A 26,958-nucleotide genomic window follows, 5' to 3' on the forward strand; every position below is an offset into this window, starting at 1 on the left:
CAGCAGCTGTATGAGGAAGGAGGAAATGGAGCCAGGCAGCAGTGCAGGGGTTGTTTATTTAAAGGCAAATCCTTGGGCACTGGGGCTGCAGACTGACCAAAGAAAGGGGTGGGTACACCTGGGTACCTGCCAGCCTGCAGAAAAGGAGATCAAAGAGGGCTTTGGCCACTCCCTGCCTTGTGTGTCACAGATTGCAGGAACCCAGCTGCCCAGCCCTGCGATCCTCTGCCCACAGCACCCTGGTGTCCGCCTCCCTGCAAGGTCAGCTGCAGGGGCATGGCAGGGAGTGGGAGTACTGCTCTGCAGGGGTGCAGGGTGCATGTGCGTGGTGCCTGCAGGGAAATGAGGAGCAGGTGGTCCTCAGCAAAGAAGAATTAGTCCTTTAGTAAGTACAGCAGCATCTGGAGGCACAAAGGGGAGTTACAGACAGCAAAAGGCATCCATTTTTGAGACAAATCCTTGCATTGAAGAGGGGGACAAGACTGACAGCCACCAGAACCACCTATTTACCACTGTGCCAGGTCTTGGGCCACTGGAGCCAAGTCTGGGCTGGCTGCCCACAGCTCTGCACAAGACACAGGGACATGTCCCCACCTCTCACTCGTACCCTGTGCTGTGGGAGGAGGGAGATGCCTATTCTGGCTGCTTCTTCACACCACTGCTCTGTTTCAACTATTCATGGAGCCACCTGAAGCGGGCCATGGCAGTAGAGGCTGCCTGTGCCCATGCTGAGGTGCAGCAGGCTTGACAGCAGAGGAGGAAAGGAGCTGTCTCCCTGCCTACCTGAATCCATCTATTTGGGGGCTGTGGCCTAAGAAGCATCACCAAACCTTGGCTCTTATCCCCCTGCATCTGCCTCAAAGTGATTTTCAGGCATGAACTGGCTTCTTTCCCTGAAGCCCTATGCCCACAGCACCAGCAGCCAAGACATTATGTGCATGCAGAGGCCGAGCAGCAAGCCACGAGCAGAGCAGAGGAGCTAAAAGGGCACGCTCACTTTTCCTCCTTCACCATCCCTGTAGGAAACCCCCCACAGACCTGCCTATGGCCCCAGTGCCCCTTGCCTGGGGAGCACTGAGAGGAAGGGACCTGCTGCAGGAGCAGGAAGACCTTCCAGATCATGACCACACTGCTGCCCAGAGCAGAAGAGCTCTTCCCAGGCACAAGGTGCTGCTTCTGCTCCAAAAGGGTTTCATTAAAACCCACTTCCTAATGAGTCTTTCTAAACCTTGTCACTGACAAAGAGGAGACAGTCAGGGGCTGAGAGGAGTGTTTGGAGATAGCTGCTGGGTTCTAGCCCAGCTGTGCTCCCACTCCCAGCACTCCACTTGTTCCCAGGCCCATTGCCAGAAAGCAGGACTGCTGGGGCAGAGGACAGTGCCAGGAGACCAGCTCAGCCCTCAGCAGTAGGGCTGTCCCTGGGAGGGAGAGGGACAAAAAATAAAATCTTGCATGAGTCTTCACAAAACTCAGCCTTCATTCCCAAAAGTCCTTCCTCACAATTATCTTTGGTCTGTTACAGAGGAGGGGGAGATAAAACCAAGCATGTCCTGGGGGCAGGAATCCAGGAGCACATCTCTAATATCCTGCAAAACTTACTGATAGTTAAACTAAGGGAGAGGACAGGACTTAAAAGTAGTTGCAAGCCAGTCTCAAACAGAGCTACACCAAGGCCTCCTCCCTTCTCCAGCTTCATCAATGTTCCCTAGGAGCAAAATCAGTGCAAGGACACTGGGCATAAAGGCCAGAAGCAAGAGGAGAGTGCTGCACTGCAGTGAGCTCAAGAGGCAACATCCATGCTCAGCTCCCTGCAGCTATCAAGTGAGACATCAGATGAGCCAAATGGAGAGAGCCAGGACCTCTACCAGCAGCCTGCTCCTGTCTGCCTGTCCTCTCTCACCCAGTGCCTGGGCTGGACCAGCTTCGGCCTGCAGGGTTCAGCCAGGCAGCCACCACTCCATATGTCTTGTGCAGCCCTGGAGCAAAGCTCCCTGCCCCCAGCAGCTAAACAACCCAGCCAGTGCCTGCCCACTTTCAGCTGCACTCAGCCCAGGCCAACGTTCCTACCAGCCCACCAGCTCCAATGGTGCTTAGGCAAGCAGCACCAGTCTTGGGCAGCCTCGTGGGCACAGAGGGCTAAAATTTACCCTTGGAGATATTCCAGAGCCCAAAGGAATGTCACTAAGTACAAGCTGGCCCCTCTGCCGTGTCCATAGCCCCAGATCCTGCTGCTGCCAAGACCTGAGCACCAGCAGCTGTGACAATGCAGAAGCAGCACCCCTTGGGTGAGCTGAGCAGGATGGGTGTTCAAACAAACCTTCAGAGCTTGGCCACTGTGTGGGGCAGAACAGACTCACTCCTCAGGACAGCACAGCTGGGACCAAGCTACCCAGCTGTAAACCTTCCTTAGAGGCTGAGTAAGAAGAGCTCACCAAAGCAGCTGGTGAGGGCCCAAAAAGGAGCTCTTGAAGCCCCTCGCTTCCAAAGCTTTCCCTGGAGACGTGCATCGCTCCTGGCTTCCAGAGCAGTACTCCTGAACTGTTTAGTGCACCAAAAGTAGTTAAAAAACAACCTCTGCAACCTCCAGCACAAGTAGTTATTAAAAACAAACACCTGGGAGCTGCTCCCATCAGGGAGGAGGACCCTCAGCTTATTCAGGGAAGACCTGGACGGCAACGTCCCGAGCCAGGAGCTGCTCGATCTCCTCCTGGGTCAGAATTGCAGATGCAGGAGCTGCTGGCGCCGCCTCAGCCGGTGCAGAGCCTGTGCACTTCAGCTCAGAGAAGGGGTTGAACCAACCCAGGGAGAAGGCACCACCAAAGGCCAGCTTCATTCCTTCCCAGCCGCTGATCTGCTCCCAGGTTGGCTTCTGGTTTTTAAGGCGCTCAATTCCCTGCAAAAAGAGAAAACTCTGGGTTGTCTCAAGGCTTTCACATTTGAAGGCTGGACTAGATCATAGAGTCACAGAATGGCTCAGGTTGAGAGATCATCTCCTCCAACCTCCCCACCATGGCCAGGGACACCTCTCAACTAGACTCAGCTGCTCAAGGCCTCATCCAACCTGGCCTTCAACACCCCCAGAGAGGAGGAAGCCTTCAGCTACTGGAAGGCAGCTGTAAGGTCTCACTCAGCCTGTTCTCGTAGCAGAAGTGCTCCAGCCCTTGGATCATCTTTGTGGCCTCCTCTGGACTCTCCAAGAGCTCTGTGCCCTTCCACACTTCTAATGCATTAACAAGCACCCAGAAGCATGGCTGCAGCAGTTGTGCATCTAGAGAGAAGGAAACCACAAAGCAGGGGGCAGGATAACACCACCACCAAGCATCAAAACCCTCAGCCCCATGCATGATCTGCCTTAGTTCATGCTGCTGTCTAGAACCCTTCTCTCCCCTCCCAAAAAAGCATCCTTCAGCTGCTCTGAACAGCAGCGAGGCAAGAAGGAGGGTCAGGCAAAGGCTGCATTAGCAGCAGATTAAGGACTTGATCAGCAGAGGCAGGGACACACTTTCCATCTCCCTGCCTGCCCCACTAATCCCTTCAGGGCATGCATTGAAGAGGAGCATAAGTTTGACAAATTGCAGCCCCATCTCACTTTGGCTGTCTGCCCCAGGGGTCAGCAGTGCCTGAGGCTTTGGAATCTGTTGCAGAACTTCCATTACTGTATAAGGAACCTTTTTTCTAAGGCCAATCTGTATTTAGCCCAAATCCCTCATCACACTTCCAGAAAGTGAGACTCCTGTATTTCCAACTGACCCAACACCTCTTTCCCCTTCCCATGGCACAGCTCAGCCCCTTCCAAAGAAGTGCTCAGCACACATCAGCTTTGGCTGTTCCACATTGCCTAGTTTGGAACAAATACTGAAGAGAGAAGCTGCACACAGAACTAGGACACACCACCACCTTTCAGTGAGATGCACAACACTACAGGCACAGGGACAGCACACACTGAGGGCCTTCGCCTAGACACACACAGGACAGGCACCAGCAGGCACCTCTGCCAACTGTGCTGATGCCAACCCTTTGACTGGAAAGATCAGCACTGCACAGTGCTGGTCAGCAACCTGAACCAAGAAAAACCAAACAATTACACATCTGATAACAATGGTCCAAGTGCCAGAAGAAGGGAACCAACCTTCCTCCAGCATGCAGGGTAATTAAGCTTGTTTTTAACCCAGCTGAGCACTCACTTAATTACCCTTTGCACACCTCCACCTGTTCAGGTACAGCAGTGAAAGCTCAGAAAGCCATCACACAACACCACCATCTGAAGACAGAAAAAGCACAGCAAACAAGTTTTTGGAAAAGTTTTATTGCATTTGTTTTCCATATGGAAGCATTGACAGATTGGAAAGATGCAGCATTCACATTACTTCCAGAACGAGACATCCACTACATTTCTCCTTCCCCCATCTCCCTCCCTTTCCCCATGGCTTTGAAGCAGTCTAAACAAGTCACCTGCCAAAAAATACCATTTGTATTCCAAACCAAGGAAAGGAAAACTTCCTTGGAAGTCATGGCCATGGCTGATTTGTGTTTTTAACTGGGATGAACCCATGGGAGTCGTGATCCAAAAAGATAACAGAATTCCTGCCTGAACACAAGCTGCCCACTGGAGTTATGGATGGCTTGGCTCTCCCTGTGCTGGGAATGCCTTCTGTCCCTCCCACCTGTGTCACCACACAGCTCAGAACAGCATGCATGCTCCTTACCACAGCTAGTTCCCAGTTTAAACCATTTACACACGCACAGAGACACAGGTGTGTGCATAAATACAACAAGAGACTGACAGAGCTCTAAACCAGGGCGGTGCTAAGGCTACAGACTCAGTCCCCCTGGTATCGACCTACACACCCCACCAAAATTCATCTCAGAGTAACCTGGGCATTGGTGTCAGTTTACCACTGCTCAGCAGGCATTGCTCTAACAAGTCCTGCCCCAGGACAAACACACACAAACCAGATGGTTCTGCTCTTCTAAACACTTGGAAAAGAACCAGATTCTTTTCTCGCTTTCCTGCAAGGGTAAGGCATTAGATAACCCAAAGAGCCTCCTAAATCTGCCACAGTGATCCTAAGAGGGTAACAGTTTCCTGCCCACAAGGGAGGGAACAGACAAAATAATGCCAGAAAGATGGAATCAGTTCTGTGGCTGGAAGTTAAAAAAAGAGAGGGTGGGGAGGGAACTGGCAAGGTTTGAGTACTTGATGTGATCACCAGGTCAACTGGCTCCCTTGCTGTGTCACCTTCTTGTCGTGCACCTTTTGGTAAGTGAAGTGTCTGCTTCCCCAGCGGAGTTCAGTGATGAAAGAGCAACGTGCTCCTTCAGGAAGTCCAGAGGTGTCTGTGTAGGGCTGTTGGCACTCATTTGTCTTCCCCAGAGCTCATCGCAGTCAGGAGACAGCATGAAAATCTATTCAGAAGAGGTGGGTCACAACAGAGAAAGAGGATCCCTCTTCACATTAGTTATGCCACACAGGAAGCAGAGAGAAACAAAGGCCAGGAAAGTTAACAAGATTTTAAAAAAAAAAAGACCACCCAAAATACAAAAACAACACAACAACAAAATCAAATCAAATCAAAAACAACAAGAAAGGAAGGAAAACCAACCAAAAACCAACCAAAACCCAAAGGAGAAAAGAAAAGCAGCAGCAGTTTCAGCCAGAGAGAGAATTACCTAAAACTGGAGCACAGGGCTTTTTTTTTTTCCCCTCTGCAATTATCAGCCATTTAACAGACATCAAAAAAAAGTTTGTTTTGCTTTTTGTTTTCAACATTCATGGCAAATTTGTAACAGTAGTGCTGTAACAGGTTGCTATCTTAGTGGCAATGCTGGTCAGCAATTCCTCAGACCACATACTGGTATGGGTCTGCTTTTCCTTGGTCTGGTGTTGCGAATGGGCTAAGCCATGCTATAGAGAAGGGATGGCCAAATACTGCTTTCATGTTCATCCATTTTGTTTTTTTAGCCCATCTTCTCTCTTCCTTTTTCAACTGTTCTATTCCCTGGAAACAGAAATATCACATTTTCAGTCAAACAGATTTGGTAGCCCTGTATCTGGGGCAAGGGCTGCTCTCAGTTACCCCTTAAGCCAAAGGATGGAGTGAGAAAACCACAATGCACCTCAGGCTGCCTTTCCTTTGCTTCTCACTCTCAGTAACAAAAATACATTCCTTGGAAACAAAATTACTTTCATTTCCTTCAGGCCTTGGTATTTCCTAAACCTTTCAAGACCTGCCATCAGATTGCCTCTGATGACAACTGAAAAAAAACCAACCACCACCACCACCTAAGCCCAAACAAAAAGTCTGTGCTTTAATGGCTGAAAGCATGGTGTGCTAACCAGATGGAAAAGGTTGAGAGGAAACCATGATAAGCTTGCAGACAAAAAAAAAACCAACACCCCAGGAACCCAAAGATAATCTCTGTAATGCTCCCAGGTTCACCAAGCAAGTTCAGGAGGTGCCCATGGCTCAGTATAGCTGAGTCTAGCTGGTGCCTCTTCAGGTGTCATTAGAATCTGTGTGAAAACATGCATGGGCTGAGAGCAGGCAGAAAGGGTTAAACCAGACACTGATTGGAGAGAAATCTTTGGCATTGTTTAGTAGAGGTTAGAGGGAGAGCAAACCAAGCCATCAAGCATCAGCTGAAACAGCCACTAATCAATTAGTTGAAACTAAGATCTCCGTGTTGGCCAAGACCCACAATATGAATTTGGGCTCTCAGGAAAGCGATGCCTGGCTGCCATGGAAGCAAGAGGAATGCTGTGTGGCTGAAGGCAGAACTCTGCCAGGGGGCAGCAGCAGGCAGATCAGGCTGCTCTTTACCTTGGGGTCTTTTCCAAGGTAAGTCCCTCCTGCCCTAGGCATCTCTGCCACACTACAGATTAATGTGCTGTAAGACATCCTCAAGTTACTGATTCTGGGAGCAGGACAGAACACAGCATGGGTCCAGAGCTGTGCTGACCCCTGGGAAATGTCACCTTTAGAGACAAGAGCAAAATCCTGGGGCTCTGAGTTCCTTCAGGCAGGAAGGAGCCACTCTGGTGGGCCAACATACATAGGAAGGGGAATGAGCTCTCCCAGGGGTTGGAAAAGTAAAGTAAGAAAGGGCAAGACACAGCTCTGTCTCTGAAAAGTGAATTGAAACACTGCAAGAGACCACAGCTGGAAGAATTTCACCCAGAAACACTTCCTCTGCTCCAAACAGACTGCTCAGCAGACACAGCTAAGCTCAGTGCTAGCAGATCAGCAATGAGATGTGACAGAGCAAAATCCTTGTTCAAAAAGAGAAAACACTGAACCACCACAACCCAGCCCAGGGCAGACAGATGTCATCTGTTATTTTAGACTGTGGCATTGTTCCTTTAACATCTGAGAGTTCCCACAATTTGAGAGGAAAGGGAAGTCAGGGGAACTTTTTTGGGTGTAGGAAGCAGCTTCTAAAAATCCTTGAGAGGTTTCAAAGGTGCAGAAATTCAGAGCTGATGTCACAGCAGCACCACTAGTTTACGCACTGATGGATAAAGTGGAGCTCGGCAGCATCTTGGGGTTCTGCAGGACACCAAACTTCTTCCTGGGTCTCTCCCCAGCACAGAGAGCAGCTGAAGTCTTCCTCTGAACACAGAAGAGCTGCAGTGTGAACAGCAGCCTCTTGCAGAAGCCAAGCATTTACAAACGTACTGCAAAGACTCAGGGTCTACAATGCCAGTTGCTGCTCTCCAAGGGCAGCAAAACCACCTCTGCCAGCTTCCACTGGCCATGGGCAAACCAGGGCAGGGGAAAAGAAACTGAAGGAGGCATGGAGGAAGGAAGAGTTGTCACTCTTAACCTCAAGCCTTGTGCTTCTCTTCAACCACTCCAGTCCATTTGAATCTCTGAGCATGCTTGGTGAAGGCCAGCAGTATTCACAGTGTGGGAACATCCCCAGGAGTCAGCAGATGCAGCTCTACCTAAGGGGGACACAACGGCCTGCAACACTGCCCCTGCTGTAGCACCTTGGGACTGGGCTCTGCAGCAGACTCTGCCCAGCAGGTTTCCATGGGCTGACCCCAACTCCCCTTTCCTTCTGAGGGGAGCTTTTGAACTGTCTAATAAAAAAACTGAGACCTTGTAGGATACCAGAGGACTCTGTATGTATCCATAAACTTATCTCCCCTTCCTCCACCTACTCAGATTAGCTTTAACCAGCACTTAAAGCTATAAACAGGGACACCAGGGGACACCCAAGTGAATTTCAGACAATGCCAATGTAAAAGCCCTTCATTAAAGGGAAAAGGCTCTCAGAGCCACAAGTACAAATACCCTGTAAAGAGTAACCCCAGTCAGCTCAGCAGAGGTGCTGTCCACACAGCATCCCAGCCAACAGCCAGCTGTGCACTGGCCTCTGGGGAGCACCACCCAGCAGTGTGCTTCCTCACCTTGCTGCACTGCATTTCTCCTCAAAGGGTGCATGAACTCTCTGTGCAGTGAGGGGAACCCCTGTAGCCCTTCACTGTGCCTGCACACAGTGAGAGGTGGGGTGAGGGGAGAGTGTGTGAGGCACTCACCGTTTCATCAGTGCAAATGGAGTGTACTTGGGTCCCAAACATCACCGAGGTGAAGATGAGAAACAGCAGTGCCTCAAAACACAGGAGGATGAGGAGGATCACCGTGGTTGGTGGAGAGAAGGAACTGCATTCTGTGGAGACAGAACAGCAGGGTTGGAAAAGGAGAGATCAGGTAATGCAGCAGCTGCAAAGCACCTGCTAAGCCACCAGCCTTCCACACTCAAACTGCCTGAGTAAGTGATACCATCTCCATTCTCAAAAAGGTGCAGAGGGAAACTCTGACATTCTCCAGCACATTCCACACTGGAATGACCACTCCTGCCAACTGCTTTTGCTTTAAAAAGAAAACCATGCACACACTTCAAGAATGCAGCTTGCTTTTCCCTTAGGTGTTTCCCCGGCACACTGGCTTTCACCTGCAGTTTCTCTCTTAAACCTGAATCTCAGCAGACATGTTTCTGTAGCACCAACATAAAACCAGAGTAAACTTCCTTTCACAACTGCTCTAAGGCATAACCTAAACAAGGGGAGATTAAGCCAAACTCTTACTTTAATTCATACTCTGTGGTGCAAGCTCAAGCAAGACCTCTGAGAAGGTCACTGCAAAAGAGGAGCAGAAGAGGAAGGAAAACCTTATGGGGCAAAAATGCTAGTGATGAGTTGAATGTTAGACATGTCAGAACACCTTCATACTTCTCTGAAATCCAAGAATAATTATCACACACACACTCCCCACTTATTTTCAGCAGATGTTAAGCTTCAACAGATACACCACAACCAGGGGCTGACACAATCAGCACAGCTCCAAGGCAGCTCCATGTCTCCTAACTGCCCTGTTCTGCCAGTGAAACCTGGCACAGGTGGCAAAGCACTTCCCACACAGGATCTGAGAAAGGGGACAGAGGAAAAAACCTGCCTTTTTCTTCCTGATGTATCCTTCCCCTATGGCCCTGGCCACTGTAGGCAAATCCAGCTGTTGTCAGGGACAGCCTGCAGCTGTTTTACAAATCTCTGAGCCGCAGCACAACCCTGTCAAACTCAGCTGCTGTGTGTGAACACACCCACCCTCTGCAAGACACCAACTGTGTGTGCTGATACTGAGTGGCACAGCTGAAATCCCCAGAAGAACAAAGCTAAAGTTCTTCCCAAGCAATCCACCAGTAGCACACCCATGTGCACACACAACCCTGGCCAGCTGGATGTTCGACTCAGCATCACCTAGAGAATTTCCTATACTCATTTGTGGCTTTAAAAACACATCTCAGCTGCCTTCACAGAAATTCACTTGCTGTCTGTTCAAGAGCCAGGGCCAGGTTTCTTCAGTTTGGGTTGTTTTGGGTTTGTTTGTTCTTGTGAGGGTGGATTTTTGGATCCCAGTTAGTCTGTTTTCCTGGCTAGTCTTACAAGAATGATTCACACTACCCTTTTTTTTAATCATATATCCTTCTTATCTTGTGCTGGCATTCAGGAAATCAGTGCTGTGCTCATATCAACAGCAGATTACTGCACACATGCTAAGTGTCTCCACATCTCAACTTCCCCCTAGGCAGCACCAGACTCAAACCAGGGCTTTTCAGGACAGCAATCCCAGCAGGCCAGAAGGAATTCTGAAGCTGCAGTATAAATCATAAAACCAAGCAGAGACAGCATAGCAGAGCCCTGCAAGCATTCTGAAGCCAGCATAAACAGGGTTGCCTTACAAGCAAACTGCATTGCAAGGTCTTACTCCAGGCTAAGCTGGTACTTCCAGGAGGTGTTCCATCAGTACTTACTTGTCCAGTCTTCTTCAAAGCAATACAAGAAGTGAAATCCCACCATGATTAGAGCGTGCAGGGAAATCAGTGCTATATACATCTGGAAAAGAAAGGATGTCACAGAGCTACCAGGTTAAGTTTGAAATGGCCATCTTCCCAGCATGTTAACTACAGCAAAATGGTAATACTTGCATAACTAACCAAAGCTCAAAGCATAAACCACTGCAAAAGTATGCCAAGTGCCCTAAAAAAACACCCTGGCACATAAATGCTACACAGATTCATCCTGGCCTTACCAAAAGCTCCAAGTGAACAGGAGGGAGACTGCTTCATTCAGAGTCCTGCCTCAGGCACCCCCCCAACAAAGTAGAGACCTCCAAAGGTCATCCAGTCCAACCCCCTGCAGTCAGCAGGGACATCCGCCACTAGATCAGGTTGCTCAGAGCCTTGTTGAGCCTGACCTTGAATAGATATTCAAGGGTCTCAACTACCTCCCTGGGCAACCTGTTGCAGTGTTCCAGCACCCTCATAGTGCAGAACTTGATCCTCACATCCAATCTAAATCTGCTCTGCTCTCATTTCAAATCATTGCTCTTCGTCCTGTCACTGAAGGCTTTTGCAAACAGTCCCTCTGCAGTCTTCCTGTAGACCCCTTCAGGTACTGGCAGGCTGCTATTAGGTATCCCTGGAGCCTTCTCTTCTCCAGGCTGAACAACCCCAGCTCCCTCAGCCTGTCCTCATAGCAGAGGTGCTCCAACCCCCTGATCATTTTCATGGCCTTCCTCTGGACCCCCTCCATCAGGTCCATGCCCTTCCTGTGTTGAAGGCTCCAGAGCTGGATGCAGCACTCCAGGTGAGACCTCAGCAGAGCAGAGGTGCAGAATTCCCTCTCTACATCCCTGGCCATGCTGCTTTGGATGCAGCCCAGGTTGCCATTAGCCTTCTGGGCTACAAGCTCACATGTCCAGCTTCTCAACCCCCAGGACCTCCTTCTCTGCAGGGCTGCTCTCAACGTCACCATCCCCCAGCCTAGGGTTATCTAGGATTGCCCTGACCTAGGTGCAGGACCTTATGCTTTGCCTTATTGAACCTCATAAGATTCTCCTCAGCCCACCTCTGCAGCCTGTCCAGGTCCCTCTGGATGGCAACCATCCCATCCTTCAGACTTAGCAACCACAACACTCAGCTTGGTGTCACCTGCAAACTTGTATTGGTGGAGATATTGAACAGCACTGGTCCCAGTACAGAGTCTTGAGGGACACCACTTGTCACCCATCTCCATCTGGGCATCAAGCCATTGACCACTACCCTTTAGATGCAATCATCCAAGCAATTCCTTACCCACTGGACAACCATGATGTCAAAACTTCCATCCTCACCCTGAAAGCACTACAGCTTCCCAAAGAAACAACAGCTGATTTGTCTGAGCTGCCTGAATTTCAGAAGAAATCTACCTATGGGGTTTTTAACAAGCATTTTTCCTAAAGGCAGACACTGGCATGGAAAGTTTCTCTGCAGCTTTAATACTTTGCACTTAATCCTTTTTGTTTTAAATTAGGTTTTTGCTTTGTCAAAAAGGCTTTAATGCTACACTGACAGTACAATCTACCAAGAGAGGCCTAAAAAGATCATTGTTCTGCCCCTACAGACTCTGACAGAGGTTAGCAGATAGTACAAGTGAGGGAGATCTTTTACAAAATCCCCTGTGGAAGCAGTAAAAGGTGAGAGGAGAATATTTTGCTTTTCCTTGCTGCTGTCCTTTCACCTCCTCAGGTCTCAATGAACAACCAAGAGCAAACACAGCAACCCTTATTTTCTCTCAGCTACATGAAGAGCTTAATACAGCCTGCTGGAAAGGAGGTGTCATTTTCAACAGAAATCCTTTTGAAAGGATTAAAACAGCCAGCTCACTTCTAATGGGCAAAAGAAGCCTTCCTCAAGGGAAAGCAAGGGGATTTGGGCTGTTCTGTAATCAACATCCTAACAAACCACACCACAGAGAAATAAAGCCTTTTCATTTCACTTAGAATCTCCCTCTTGCTACTTGGCAAAATGAGAGCATTCTTCCTTGAACCTACAGATGGCTCAAAAGATTTATTAATAAAACAAAGCGTCGCTGAAACTCAGCCTTGGCATGTTCCTGCTACTCCCACAGAGTATCTGCAGCTCAGTTTGATGAAGCAGACTTCAACCCTTCCAGAAATATGTAGTACTCAAGCCTGCCTGCCTGCTTTCTTACTCATGATGCCACAGAGTACAAAAAGTCAAACACCTCCTTGGTTTTCAAGCACAAAAATAAACCACTTCCAAGGAAAAGGTGGAGAATTCTTGCCAAAGGGAACACAGACTTCCCACTCCTAGCTTAAGTCGTGGCAACTGCTCTTATTATGTGATCGCACAGAGGTACTCAGACAACTACAACACCTAGCAACTCTGCACGTGGCTTTGGACCCCAGCAGGCACGGCAGTGTAGAAGGGCTGCCCATGATAAATTACTTGCATTACAAAATAGGTGCTGAACAGAAGTCACCACGAACCTCACACCCCCCTGCCAAGTAGGCTTCCTGTGATGCCTTTTCCCCCGGTTTTGTGTCGTGTGTGTTTCCCTGAGTAGTGAAAGGAGTGCCTTACAAAAAGGCTTGCAAACTACTTACTGTAAACAGTACAAAGTACTTCTGGTTGTTCTCTCCTACGCAGTTATTGACCCAGGGGCAGTGATGGTCCATTTTCCGAATACACCGCTTGCAAACACTGAAAGAACAGAGTCTTGACTTGTCTCACCTTTCATTCCAGGAACACAGGAGCTCACAGGGGGTTGGGGGAACACAGAAATTCAAGGAAACAAGCAAAGGTGAAATCCAAACCTAAATAAATGCACTGGCTACCACACTGGATTGCCCACCTGACTGTTCAAAATGAGCCACACAACACCAAATGACCCCTGTACGAAATGAATGCCAAATAAGACACCTTAGCATAACATGCACATCAGTGGCTCTGCCACAGATGGTTTAAATACATCCAGACAGATGGAAAAACATCTGTGATTGAGTTTACTTTGAACCCCTCTGGTCTGTGAAAACTTCCACAGATTATAAAAACAAACCAAGCCCCAAAAGCCATGGAAATCAGTAACAAATAAAAAGTGTTTTTCAGAGCTGCTAATAACAGACTAAGGTTTATATATCATCATCAGCTGGCAGCAGGAACTTGTGAAAAATAAAATGAAACGCAGCATTGGAAAATGTCCTTGACATCAAGGTAAGCCACATGCTGGCATAAAGCAGATGTGGCTGCTGGTCAGCAAGGCAGTACCACAATCTACGTTCAAGGTAAAATTAGAGGTTAAATCACTTCACAAAACCAGACTTAATCAAATCAAAATTCAGATGCTTGCCAGCACGCACAGTGTGGCTACAAGTCAAATAATTAAAAGATGATTACTTTGTCTGAACATCTTTCTCTTGCTCAGTCAGGAAGTGCTTCAACTAACGTAATAAAGGAGTCTTTTTCCATGCCACTTTCTCACAGGACAGGAGATGAAGGGCAGTCTCCTGATCCCACATGGCACAAACCAGCACAGAAATCACACATGAAAACAAATAAAATCCAAAGAGACAAACAAATAAACACCAGAACCAGAAAGGAAACAGCCAGAGTTATTCTGGCAGCACTGACACAGAAAGGATGGGGAGCTCTGCCAATTTTATTTTTCTTCTTCTAAGGGAAACTCAAAGAGAAACCATAAACTTGTTCTTGTGAGCACTGATGAATAAATGATAGAAAATCTCTCCAGCAGAGCAGCCTTGCATGCACTCTGCAGAGAATCCCCAAGGATACATGCCATGCCTGGAAAACAAATGAGTTGCTAGAGCCCTGATCCTATGGGAAAGCCTGGTTGGGCAGGACCCAGCCTCCCACCGTGGAGCCAAGTCAGGAGATGCTTCTCCTCAGGCAGCAAGGGTGCCCTATCACAGTGGGAGGCAGGAAAAGCCTTGTTTGAATAAACGGTTTGGAATGGTTGGAGATACACAGGGTGGGGCAGGTGGTGTAAAGCAGAAGGATGCCTTCCCATGGTCTAATTTGCTGTGCACGCACTTCCCTTGGGATCTGAAACAGGTAAAGTCTCAAGCAACCCCTTCCATTGCTCTTAGTTTCCTAGCAGGAGAACTGAAGCAGTCAAGCCAGAGCTGACCTCTGTGAAGGAGGCAGCTGAGAGGGAAGGGTTTATTGCATGGTTATGCACCAAATGAAACTAGCTGGCAGAAAAGGAAACACAGAAACTAAGACCAAAATCTACAGACAGTAGGGATTGCCCACATTCAGACATTCTCCTCTACTCAACCACCCAGCTTAAGAATCACAAAGCACTCTAGTCCCTCAGGCCTGCAGCTAGCAGCATCTCCTGCTGATGCACAGGCACAACCTTCGTGTGGGAAGTCCAATAAAGCCCTCTGCACCACAAAAGAAAATAAATAATAAAACAAGTTTGACTGAAGATTCTCCTCAACAAAATCAGTGCTCAGTGGATCAGTTTCCAAATCTTAGTGTCTAAAAAGTCCTCTTAAAGCATGGAAAACAGGAACACAAAGCATCATCTGCATGCTCAGCTGCAGGGTTGTTCTCATTTACCTACACTGCTAGTCACCAGCAAGAGAGTATTTTAGCTGCAAAGTTTCATTCATAATTAAAGAAGTGTCAGAGGGGATTTCACAGCAGCATGAATAAGTGATAGGCATGATCACATTGCTCCTGCTGAAAACCAATTGCTGAGTTTGATTAAAACAACAAAAAACCCACAACATTTGCAGACTAAAGCTCTGAAAATGAACATGCAAAATGCAAAGAGCAGAACAAATTTGCTCAGCTCAATACCATGGATTCCCCACCCTGGGAAGCTCCTGCAGGGATCAGCAGTAGCCTGACACCAGCCCTCTCAGTATGCATTGGGTTTTCAGCAGGTGAGGACCAGTCAAAGGCATTAGCTGCCTACTGGAAAGCAGATTCTCTTGCTTTAAAAGCAGAGGAGAATTCCAGGAAGTAGTTGGATTTTTATGATCACTGTCTTTAGCACTAAAAAGCTCACTATCAGTTACTCTCTTGAGGGAAGCCTGTCCTACCAGGAAAAGACTGGCCATGACACATCAGCAGCAACACAAAGCACAAGACAGAGTCACTCAGTGAAAACGTGGAAGTCAGAACTCTTAAAAAACACACAAAGCTACTTGGACATTAGCTCTGACTTATGTGTCACTTCTCACTAGAATCTACAGTTAGACCAATGGGTCTGGGCATACAAACAAACCTAGAAAAGACACTGACCCCTTGAGACCCAGGCCATCTCCTGGGTTTCTCGGCATTCTAGGACATAATGGCTCTTTCCAAGTCACATTTACAGGCAAATTGATGGAGTCAGTTACAGCTTTGCAGTCAAGACAACATTCATTTCAAAAGTTTCACACTTCACAAGAGATGGCCCCAGCCTGCTACAGATGAAAACTTGTCAGAAAAGGCCTGAGATATTTTCAGAGAAGCTTGAACATGCCTGGCACTGCTGGCAACAGAAGACAGGTGCCAGTCTCTCAGCCTGACCACTCCAGGCTTAGACTCCAGTAACAATTCATACCAAGGTACACTAGATAATTCTTGATAAAAGAGAAGACTTTACCTGCAGTGGTGTGCTCTATCAGGTTTGATGCTACAACATTTTGGGCACTTGTAAACCACCTGTCCTGGCTTTAGCTGTAAACTCTCAATGAACTCCTTTGTGGCATTACCTTTGGGTACAGCACCCTGCAGAAAAAACAGAAACAACAAAACAAGACAGAAGATTAACCTGTGGATGAGTGTTAAGAACAACAGGATGACTTAAAACTACAAGAGGGAAAGGAATCAAAAGAAAAACTTCCCTAAAATCAAGTTTCAGGAAATGAAGATTGGGAAATGAAAGTGGGATCCTAGTACATGGAACTACACACTTAAAACAGAATTTTGGTGATGCCTTTTTTCCCCCCACCAAGCATCAGTAAAACCTCACTTAATTCTTGAATTATTTTATCATATTTTTGCAATATTTAAGGCTCCTCATCTGTCTCTTCACATCTATCAACAAATTTATCATGCCAGTGTTTCGTATCACAACCTGGAAACCACAGTAGAAGCAGCTACTTCTGAAGTATCCTTGTGTGCACAAAGAGTTGTTGGTAAACTGTCCCGCACCACATCCTGGTCTCCAAACTGGTGACACATGGGTTTGATGGGTGGACCACTAGATGGATAAGGAACTGGCTTGATGGCCGCACCCAAAGAGTGGCTGTCAATGGGTCCATGTCCCAGTGGAGGCCAGTGACAAGCGGAGTCCCTCAGGGATCAGTCCTGGGACCTGTCTTGTTCAATATCTTTGTGGGTGACATGGACAGTGGCATTGAGTGCACCCTCAGCAAGTTTGCGGATGACACCAAGCTGTGTGGTGCAGCAGACACGCTGGAGGGAAGGGAGGCCATCCAGAGGGACCTTGACAGGCTGGAGAGGTGGGCACAAGCCAACCTCATGAAGTTCAATAAGAGCAAGTGCAGGGTCCTGCATCTGGGTCGAGGCAATCCCAGGCACAAATACAGGCTGGGCAGGGACTGGCTGGAAAGTAGCCCTGAGGAGGGAGACTTGGGGGTGCTGGTGGACAAGAAGCTCAACATGAGCTCTCAGTGTGCACTTGCAGCCCGCAAAGCCAATCAGATCCTGGGCTGCATCAGGAGAAGTGTGGCCAGCAGGTCGAGGGAGGTGATCCTCCCCCTCTACTCAGCCCTGGTGAGACCCCACCTGGAGTACTGTATCCAGTTCTGGAGCCCCTATTACAAGAGGGATGTGGAGGTGCTGGAACGTGTCCAGAGAAGGGCCACGAGGATGATCAGAGGGCTGGAGCACCTCTCCTATGAGGACAGACTGAAGGAGTTGGGGCTGTTCAATCTGCAGAAGAGAAGGCTCTGAGGTGACCTCATTGTGGCCTTCCAGTATCTGAAGGGGGCCTACAGGAAGGCTGGGGAAGGACTTCTCAGGATCTCAGGTAGTGATAGGACTAGGGGGAATGGAATGAAGCTGGAGGTGGGGAGATTCAGGCTGGATGTGAGGAGGAGGTTCTTCACCATGAGAGTGGTGAGACCCTGGAATGGGTTGTCCAGGGAGGTGGTCGAGGCCCCGTCCCTGGGGGTGTTTAAGAGCAGGCTGGATGAGGCTCTGGCCAGCCTGATCTAGTGTGGGGTGTCCCTGCCCATGGCAGGGGGGTTGGAACTAGATGATCCTTGTGGTCCCTTCCAACCCTGAATGAAACTATGAAACTAGGTAACTGCAGCAGCCCGAGTTCAAGAGTTTCCAGCCTTCCTAGGGCCAGGAATTTTCTCAAACAACACAAAACACACAACATCAACAACAACAAAACCACCTAACCCCCTCCAAAAGGTCATGAGATGTGTTGTATGAAATCAGTGCTGGTACCTCAGTGGACAGGAGGCTTTTATACTGAAGTAAAAACACATATGTAGTATTTTAACAGCTTTAGACATTAACAGCTGCTTTTTAACGTATCTCTACAAGCTCCTAACAGCAATAAACAGGAGTAACAGACAGCAGGGAGGGAACTGCATGTTAAACCTGCAGCCCTCAGGATTTTGCACAAAACCCTCCCCAACACGCCTGACCAACGCAAAAATTACCAAGACTGATTTCCACTAAATCACCTTGTGTTCTCCCTCTCCAGCATGCAAAGGAATGTTTGTAGCAAGAACCCCCAGGAAGCAGCTCCTGCAAAGTTTGACACACTACCAGTTCTGAAGAATTCAGGAGTTTATTTTTGATTGGAAGTCTTTTTGTTTGCCTCAGTAGTGCTTTCTGTTTTGTTCTGATCCTAGATGTGCCCCTGGTTCTCCATGTCCCAGCAGTTTCCTCCACCCCAACTCACACTACCAGATGTTGCTGCATCCCTTCACTCTACCTTGCCTCCTTTGTTTGGTTTAGATGATTTCCTCATTAAAAAAAAGTCAACCAAAATCCCACTGGCTCTCACCATCCACACACATCAATCCCACCACACACGTGGAATTAACATCTCTTTTCCCAGTGACTGCACAGAGATACTATCTGCTTCTCCAGCACTGCTTGCCCAGCCTGCTTCAGAATACAGCTTTTGTTTCAGAAGGGTTTCTGCTAACTCTGCAAAAGAATTCCAGTAACCCGAAGGTCTCTAGGCATTAAAGCCACATACACAATAACTAACAACAAGATCCCCTAGGACACAAACTACATAACTAATTACTGCAACCCTCTATTCCTAAGTCAAACGACCAGAAGTTTCAGAGCCTCTGTCCAGCAGCAGAAGCCTGTGCTTTGTCAGTCTTTACCATAAACTCTGAAATGACCCCAAATCATGCCATTTCTACAGTGGTGTGGCTTCTGGGAGAGCTGGAAACTAAGAAACAAAGATTAGACTGAAGTTCTAATGGCATATGACAAGGTTTCAACTAGGACATGACATCTGGAAGGAATAATCAGAGTATCAAAGAGCCTGCCACTCCCAACAGTCACAGGAGGAAGGGACCAAGAGGAGAAATCTAAGCCTGTTTTTCCTTACACCAACTAGAAGAGATGGGGTTTTGACCTGAATCGACTATGCAGAGGTTATTAATCAAAATAAACAACCACAGGCCACTCAAAGTGTCATGGTACTAAACTATCTTCTCACTAGATGAAAGATGGGAAAGGAGCAGAGCAGATCTCTCGCAAGGCAATGCCCATGGAGACACAGGAAGGGGCCTTAAAGCTCTGATGTTTCCCTCTTGCCTAAGACTTGGCAGCAGTTGTGCTCACACCTCAACTAGATCACTAGAACAAGAGATGGTAATGTGGCTTTTGAGAACACCACACATTCCACTCCATCCTGCCACGGCAGACAACCAGAACCAGCTTTTCCAGCTTTCCTGTTTGTCAAGACACGACAGGCCATAAACACAAGATCCAACAGCAGGGAGAAAACAGCATCAGGGAAACACTCCCCGGCATGAACAAGAGGAGTTCCACGCACAGCAGGGAGCTAAAGCTAGGTCCTGGACTTTGCTTCTGACTGAGTGGGATGAAATTAGCACAGAATCATGGAATTGTCAGGGTTGGAAGTGACCTCAGGGATCATCCAGTTCCAACCCCCCTGCCACAGGCAGGGACACCTCACACTAGATCAGGCTGCCCAGAGCCACATCCAGCCTGGCCTTAAAAACCTCCAGGGATGGGGCTTCTACCACCTCCCTGGGCAACGCATTCCAGTGTCTCACCACCCTCACACTCATTCAGCAGCTGAGTTACCCAACAGCTAGCTGTGGTAGTTTTAGACTGTGCCTAGGAAAGTTTTCCACAGATTGAGTAGGAAAGTGATAGAATGTAAATAAATTACCATTGGATGCAAAAGAAAAATAATGATAAGGTCTCAATAATCCCATTGGTCTGATAACTAACAAAGTTAGTTGTGTAAACTACCTCTTGCTCTTTTTGACTTCTTTGGTCTAGTAGATACTAGATGGTGCTTTTGTTGGCTGTTGCTGACCTTGGCTGCATTGTGGCTAAGTACTAACAAGCTACTCTCTGCTCTTCTCTCTTTTCCCTTGTATGGGGGAAAAGGGAGCAGGGAGAGGGAAGCTGTTGATAGCCCCCTGTTTTTTTCCAAGGGGTTTCTTGTGTTGTTAATAAATCGTAAATGCTGTATATTTTTGTACATCTTCATTGCATTCCTTATTTCTAGATTTCAGTGTGCTTGTAAGTACAGCTTCATTTGCTTCCAACTGAGCTGGTCTGGCAATTATTTTGGGGGGCAATTTCAACCCACCACACTAGCAGACAAGAAGCACACCGTCTGTTTCTTCGTGAGACGCACAGGGAGAGGGAGAGACAGAGAGAAAGAGAGAGACTGACTTACTGGGTCTGTCAGCATAGCACGAAAATGTGAAGCCAAAGCCAGGAAAGCCAAGGTGTTGAAGAGCGTGCCGTTGATGACACTATAAACATAATCTCTTGATGGAACCAGCATGACAAGGAGGACTACGAAGTCAGCGTAGAACACCAGCATCCAGGTGACGACAGCACACGCAATGCCACAGCCATCTCGGATAAACCACATGGTTCCCAGGGCGGCGCGGCTCGGAGGTGGGACGCACTTCTCCGGCTGCAGGTACTCAGGCTTCCGTTCAATATCTCTGAAGCGGTGGACTGGAGTAATCATCATAGGCTATTATGTCCATACTTGCATCTGAAAGAGAGTCAGAAAGAGTGCTCACTGCTGACAGACCTCCAGCACAGCACAGTGCAGGGATGGTGCGGAAATGCCAAACTGCGCAAAGACTTGTGAAAAAGCAGAGAAGGTAAATGAATCCTACACAGAAGAGTGGATTTGGAAATCAGACTCTTGTGCTTATCAGAACCCTTCTTTCTCCCAAGGCTCTCTTAAGTGCTTTTAAGAGGTGCTTAATTACACACTAAATCCATGGGTGTGCCACCTCCACCCCGCCAGAGGAAAGGCAGCAAGAATGTAACGACAAGAAAATGATCAGGTAGGTGCCACCAGGAGCTGCCACAGCAGGAAAGCTGAACCCAGAACTGGACGCTGGCTTTCAAGAAACAAAGGAAAGGAAGGCCTGGCACAACTGGTAGAGTCACTTTTGTTTCCTCACACCTAGGGAATGAAAGGGTCTTTCCTAAAGACATTGGGAAGCTTAGCAAGTGGAAGAGATCACAGAATCACAGAATACATCCAATTGGAAGAGAACTCCAAGTCCATCCAGTCCACCCTTCAACTCGGCAATGAAGGGTCAACACTAAACCATGTCCCCAAGTGCTAGGTCCACACAGCACTTGAACACCCCCAGGGATGGTGACTCCAGCACTACCCTGGGTAGACCATTTCAATGTCTGAGAACCCCTGCAGTGAAGAAGTATTTCCCAGCATTCACCCTGAACCTCCCCTGGCACAGCTTGTTACCATTTCCTCTGGTACTGTTGTTTGTTCGTTCTCCTTACCTCAAAGCTGCTACTCAATGGGTAAAAGTGCGAAACCAAAGTTACAGTGGAAGGAGCTGGTGCAGAAGCAACCCAGGCAAAGCTCCTGACAGGAATTTCTCATCTTGGCTGGAGGATGCTGCTCCTGAGCACCAGCTGTCTCCCACTCTCACCTCCTTTGGAAGCTGTCTGCTTTTCCATGCTTCTCCTACCACATTTGGTCCATCCCTCCCTGGTGTTTACAACTCCACTGTAACAAGGGCACCAGCATGTTGCTTGCTGCCACTGTACCTGTCCTCTCCCTCACTGCAGGCACCTTGGAGCATCTTGGAGCCAGCAAGTGTTCTACTGCAGATATGCATAGCACCATTGTTTCAATGTAACTCCCACCCATTGTGGGGATTTGAGAACACAAAAAGGTGCTGCTATGACTTTGGCAGGGGATCAGTCGACCCATGCCGTCAGTGGAGGGCACTCAACACCAGAGCACACCCGAAGTGCCGCGCTCTGAGAGCAGCTCTTTGCACATCCTCCAACTCCTTCCAAAGGCTTCTCAACAGGGTGTTTTCACATTGCTCTAAACACACCAAACCAACACGATCTATTCTCAAAGAGCCACCTTCTTACAGGAAAAACAAAAAAAGGAGACAAAAATTTTACTGCCAAATACATTGAACTGCATAGAGTGGAACAGAAGGGTTCAGCCCCCTGTGCTGAGTATTTCCAGGCAGCTACCACCTCTCTGGAATTTCAACACACAGAGATTATTCTCATTTCTTTCCAAAAATTAATTAATTAATCAATCTTAAAGTGTTGTGGGTTTTGGGTTTTTCTCCTATTTTAAACCAGGGAAAGAGAGACAACATTCACTATTCATTATCATCATAGAATGGACTAGGTTATGTTTTCTGAAAAAAGAAAAAAAGAAAACAAAAAAGAAAAATCTCAAAGTGAAGCTATTTTTAATTGTTAAAAACATGCCACTGTTGCCTATACAAAATAGGTAAGTTTTACACAAAACAGTGAGAGGATCACAAAAGTCCCTAGGATCTTAAGCATCTCTCAAAGCTTTTATGGCTAGTTTCTGTTGGAGCTCTATTTTGCCTAACAGCAACCCAAACTGAGCTGCTATTGCCCCTACCTATACAGGAAAGGAGATAATAGTTTGCTTTCTAGTTATTTTGGGAGGACAAGTGGCCTCTCATAGCCAGAGTGTGAGGTTATTAATGAGCAGGATGATTAATTAAGGCCAAGCACAGAAGCGATGTGCTTGTGTTAGCACGAGTGACACCGAAGGCAAGTGCCTAGAACTGCTTTTGCTACAGCAAGGGGCAAGAGCCAAGAACACAAAGCTTTGATGTGCACAAAAGTGGATGAACCAGCATTTGTTTTCTAACACAACTGGTAAAAAGAAACAAGGAGAACTGGGGTATTTTGTTGTATTTCTGGTTTTAGCACTTAGTATGCTGCCTAGTGAGAGAGTTTAAGACAGTTTATTAATCTGAAGAAGGTCCCATGGATCAACAGCAAAGCACATCAGTTTTCTATTTATACACACATCACATGGGACAGAAAAAGCAAGGTGAAAATATGCAGGTGTGAGGCTCATTTACTTTGGGAAGGAAAAAAAACACAAAAGCACACAAAAAAGCACAACCTAAAAAATGCTTTCCTCCTCACTCTCAAAACTCACATCCCACACTGTAATTTGTCTTTTAACCACAGCTATAATTTAGCCTCCTGTCTCCTGATACTTAGGGAGACAAGCTCTATAATTTTCAGAAGCAGTGATTTCCCAAACAATCTGCTGGTCTAAGTTCAGACATGTCTATAGCTACTGGTAAATCCATCTCTCTTCCCCAGTTTTTCAGCTTCTGTAAGGACTCAAATCCCACCTCCAATCCCAAGGAAACAGGTTAACCTTCACTGCATTGCTTAATACTCTCATTAAAACTGTTACACTGACTTGCCAGATCAAAACAAAGCTGACATCATTGAAGACTCATGCCTGATAACAATGTTTAATTGGCAGTAACATCATATTGCATTAGGTGAACATTAGGTGTTCAGCTTCCAGATTGAAGTGTTAGAATTGATAGGATTAAGGTGGGTAGTGTCATTACAAAATGAAGAACTGGCCTAGAGGGAGCTGAAATTGCAAAGAAAGAACCAGACAGTTCACTTTATCTATGTGTACGTGAATCACAAACAGCCTCTGCTAAGGGCCTTATCTGGGGTCTTGCTGTAAACCAGCGGGGGGCTGTCTGAAGACAACAGACACTGAACACAGCCTGAACTTCTGAACTTTTAGGACAGAGCACAGGCTCATCAGACTACTGAATATTAACTTTGCCACCAAGAGAAGTGAAGAACCTAATTTAAATGAACATAATGTACGGTGCAGGGGGGTTACATGTGAAGGGGTACATGTAGGTCTATCAGGAAGACTGTAAATCCCGAGTACCTTAACCAATGGGGAAAGGGAGAGGGAAATTTGTATCCAGGAATTTAGGATAAAAGGGAAGCTATGCCTTCCAGCAATTGGAGAGACCCCACAGAGAATTGTCCTGTGGACTCTCCCTTCATTCAAATGAAGTTTTACAAGACTCCTCTTTGTTGTGGACAGGAACTTCTAGATTGGATTAATTTTTCCTTACAGAATTGAGTCCCAAGTTGGGATAGTTCCAAACACCAATTTTCAGGAGTTTTTGCTTGGGCTTTGAGCCTTCCCCCTCACCCCAAGGTTTTGTGTCCCAAAGCAAAGCAGTGAAGTAGTCATTAGGAAAAGCAGACTCCTGTTTAACAGGGGAATTAGTCTGACAAGTCACCTTAAGGTCAGTAGTAGTAGAGACTGGCTGAAAGCTAAACAAACACACAGTGATTAAACCTGTGGGGTTAGCCATGAAGAGCAGACTTGAGCAGTCAAATGCAAATACATCTCCCTTCAGATGAAGGAAATGGCTTCGCTCCAGCAAGAGTTCTGCACCCTGCTCTCAGAAATATTACTGAACTAATCTGGGGGAAGGGAAGCCGCTGCTGTGTAGCTGCCTAAGGAGAAGCTGGCAGGAGCCTGTAGGCACCTCTGTCTGGCAGCCAGTGCAGTAAGGAAGTGGTTAAGAGGACAATGCTGACTTCTGGCTGCAGGATAAATGGGGGTTTTATGCATTCTGTTATTTAAGGCTTGTGTTAGAGACATTGCCAGGTGATAAATGAAGTCAGTACTCAGTAGATAAGCACCATTCATGAACTGAGCAGTACAGATGTGTTTCAGTGTACATTATCTGAGGAGTCAACTTACAGCAGCTTAGAGTCTCAGCTTCTCCTCTCCATGACCCGGTCAGGGGTTTTTGCTTTAATTCCATATGCTTACTCTACACAAACATCTGGTTTTGTTTATGTTGGCCAAGATGGTGTTTTCATGTAAACAATACCAAAAAATCACCACCACCAGACTGTAGGGGGGATGAAACAGTGACTTGCCCTAACTGGTCTACCCTTCAACCAGGCTGCACATGAACTTAATTTATAACTTGTCAGTCCCTCTTGCCCAGGAGCAAACAACATGTAAACACTGAAGGCAAAGGGCTTAAGAACTTAATCACTGTGTCAGGCTACAAGACAGGCCACTGAGTAAGAGTGAAATAAAATGACAACACACACATCAATTTAGCTTAAGGACATGTCAGAGCAAAGACCTTTTCTTCTTTTTTATCTGGAAGACACATGGCATTAGTGGAATAATCCAAACCCATGTACTAGACGTGTTAGAAATGTAAATAATCCACATTAACATCCTCTTCCTGATACAGTGAACACTTAAAACATGCTATTACACCCTATATAAAATAAGTAACTGTCTTCTGACCTGCCAGAAACCAGGTTAGCAATCTATTTTTTAATGGCCTTTGGCCACCAAAGAATTCATTAAGAATGAAGGAATGAATGATGTGGGCCTTCAGCCAAGGTGTATCTGAAAGTTATCTGAGGTTCTACTGTTATAGAACTTGCACTGAGCTTAATGCCATCATCACTATCACCCAAATGATTTGTACCTAATTACTCATGCCAGTGAGGTCATGCACATGGGGATGACTTGCAGAACTACAGTATTACTGTGTACATTGCAACCACTTCCTCTCTTAGAAGTCCATTAACATTAAACTTTGGGCACAGTTTCCACTTTGTCATACAAACTAAGTGATTTTCAAGTTCTGCTAATTACATGAACACAACTGCGGAAATTAAAAACAAACAAACGTAACACAAATGGACAAAAAAAATAAAGAGAAAAAGAATGAGACTAAGGCAGATCATGGCCATTTTTCAAGGTTTTCCAAGTTAAAGAGATCCTTCAGGTCAGCTTTTATGACACACAATCCACTGACAGTACGTTGAGAGGCGACAAACAACACCGAAGTTAACTTTTTATTGTCATGAAAAGGGAACACGCACAGAGACAAGTCCTACTCATGACAGTAACCTAGGTGAGTTGGGGCCACTGGACAGGATGCTCCTTTAAACAAAAAAATGCAGTTAGACAGATACATAGACATAACCTGCAAAAGGTTATTTGGAGGTTTATTTCATGTTTCTGTACATAAAACTGCAGTGATTAAAACATTCCAGATTTAACCGTCTTTTGCAACAGAAATGAGAGAAAGTGTTTTCTAGCTTACCTTTGCTTCTCCTGCCACACTTAATACAGCCCAAACCTAACAACAAGGCTGTCAGAACCTGCTAAAGCAAGTTCTAGCAGGGATAATAAGGAAATATCAGTATTTTTATTTTTTTTTTCTAATGGCTCCTGCAAGGCCTAAAAAGCTTTATCTGATCAGCAGGAGTGGAACAAAATAGCCCAGCTCTGCCGAGAGTTTTTGTCTGTCTCCTTCAGATTCAGCCAGACGTCCATCTGCACGGCAGGCTCCAACCCCCGGGTCACAAAACCTCAGAGGGTCAATGGGACATTTCAAACAGGTCTCTGAACAGCAGCTTAAAAAGGCAAGTCTATTATTAGCAGGCTGAAATTTTCTGCAGAGACCTCTACTTCCACTGCAATATTTTAGAGACTCTACACGTTTTAAAACAACAAAACAACAGAGAAACAAAACAAAACAAATGCCAATCCAAGCCCTCTACTAGGTCAAAATCCACTCCCCTTGGGCTTAAATGACAAAAGGAATAGGGAAGGATCTGGTACGGAGCTTAGCACATGATGACTCACATCAAAATGTCACGGGGCAGAGCCAGGCAGCGGCCCCAGGAGCAGGTACCAGGATTACACTCAGCACAGATCTTTCTTTTTTTCTTTCCCCCCCTCCTCAAAAAAAAAAAAAAATTCAGGCCACATTAAGGAGCAGCTTCAGCCTAAGTACCACATTACCAGCCATGCTTTTGCTTTTAGCAGGAGGCCCACAAACATCTCAGATTCCCCTGAAACCTTCGGCTGCTGAAGCCACGCAACTTCAACAGTTGCAGTTTGCATGCTGGCACAAATCAGAATGTGGATTTTATAGTCAAGCCATTAAAAACAAACTTTAAAAAAATTACAAGGCTTAGGGGAAAAAAAAAAATTGGTTTCCTGAGACTAAATGCACAAGCTTGGATGATCTGCCTTGGAAAGGTGGGAAAGAGAGC

At 46.8% G+C, this 26,958-nt stretch overlaps 1 protein-coding gene across 8 annotated transcripts in view; it reads right to left on the reverse strand.

The window, feature by feature from the left end:
* Positions 1-365: 365 nt before the first annotated feature.
* ZDHHC3 (zinc finger DHHC-type palmitoyltransferase 3) overlaps positions 366-26,958 on the reverse strand; it is a 35,521-nt gene continuing 8,928 nt past the window's right edge. For 5 of the 8 annotated variants that reach the window (XM_068152819.1, XM_068152817.1, XM_068152818.1 and 2 more), the window contains exons 2-7: positions 20,249-20,578; positions 15,965-16,089; positions 12,951-13,047; positions 10,315-10,396; positions 8,543-8,673; positions 366-2,893 (exon numbers count right to left, since the gene is read on the reverse strand). In XM_068152819.1, the coding sequence (XP_068008920.1) occupies positions 2,651-2,893; positions 8,543-8,673; positions 10,315-10,396; positions 12,951-13,047; positions 15,965-16,089; positions 20,249-20,554 (984 nt within the window). In that variant the 5' untranslated portion in view covers positions 20,555-20,578 and the 3' untranslated portion in view covers positions 366-2,650. Of the gene's footprint in view, positions 2,894-4,290; positions 6,000-8,542; positions 8,674-10,314; positions 10,397-12,950; positions 13,048-15,964; positions 16,090-20,248; positions 20,579-26,958 lie in introns of those variants that run through there. The other 3 variants (XR_010989053.1, XR_010989052.1, XM_068152822.1) reach the window with 3 other exon arrangements.

Source organism: Melanerpes formicivorus, unplaced genomic scaffold (genome assembly GCF_026170545.1).
Source record: "Melanerpes formicivorus ecotype bairdi unplaced genomic scaffold, bMelFor1.0.p_v2 SCAF_24, whole genome shotgun sequence".
NCBI classification, from domain to species: Eukaryota; Metazoa; Chordata; class Aves; order Piciformes; family Picidae; genus Melanerpes; species Melanerpes formicivorus.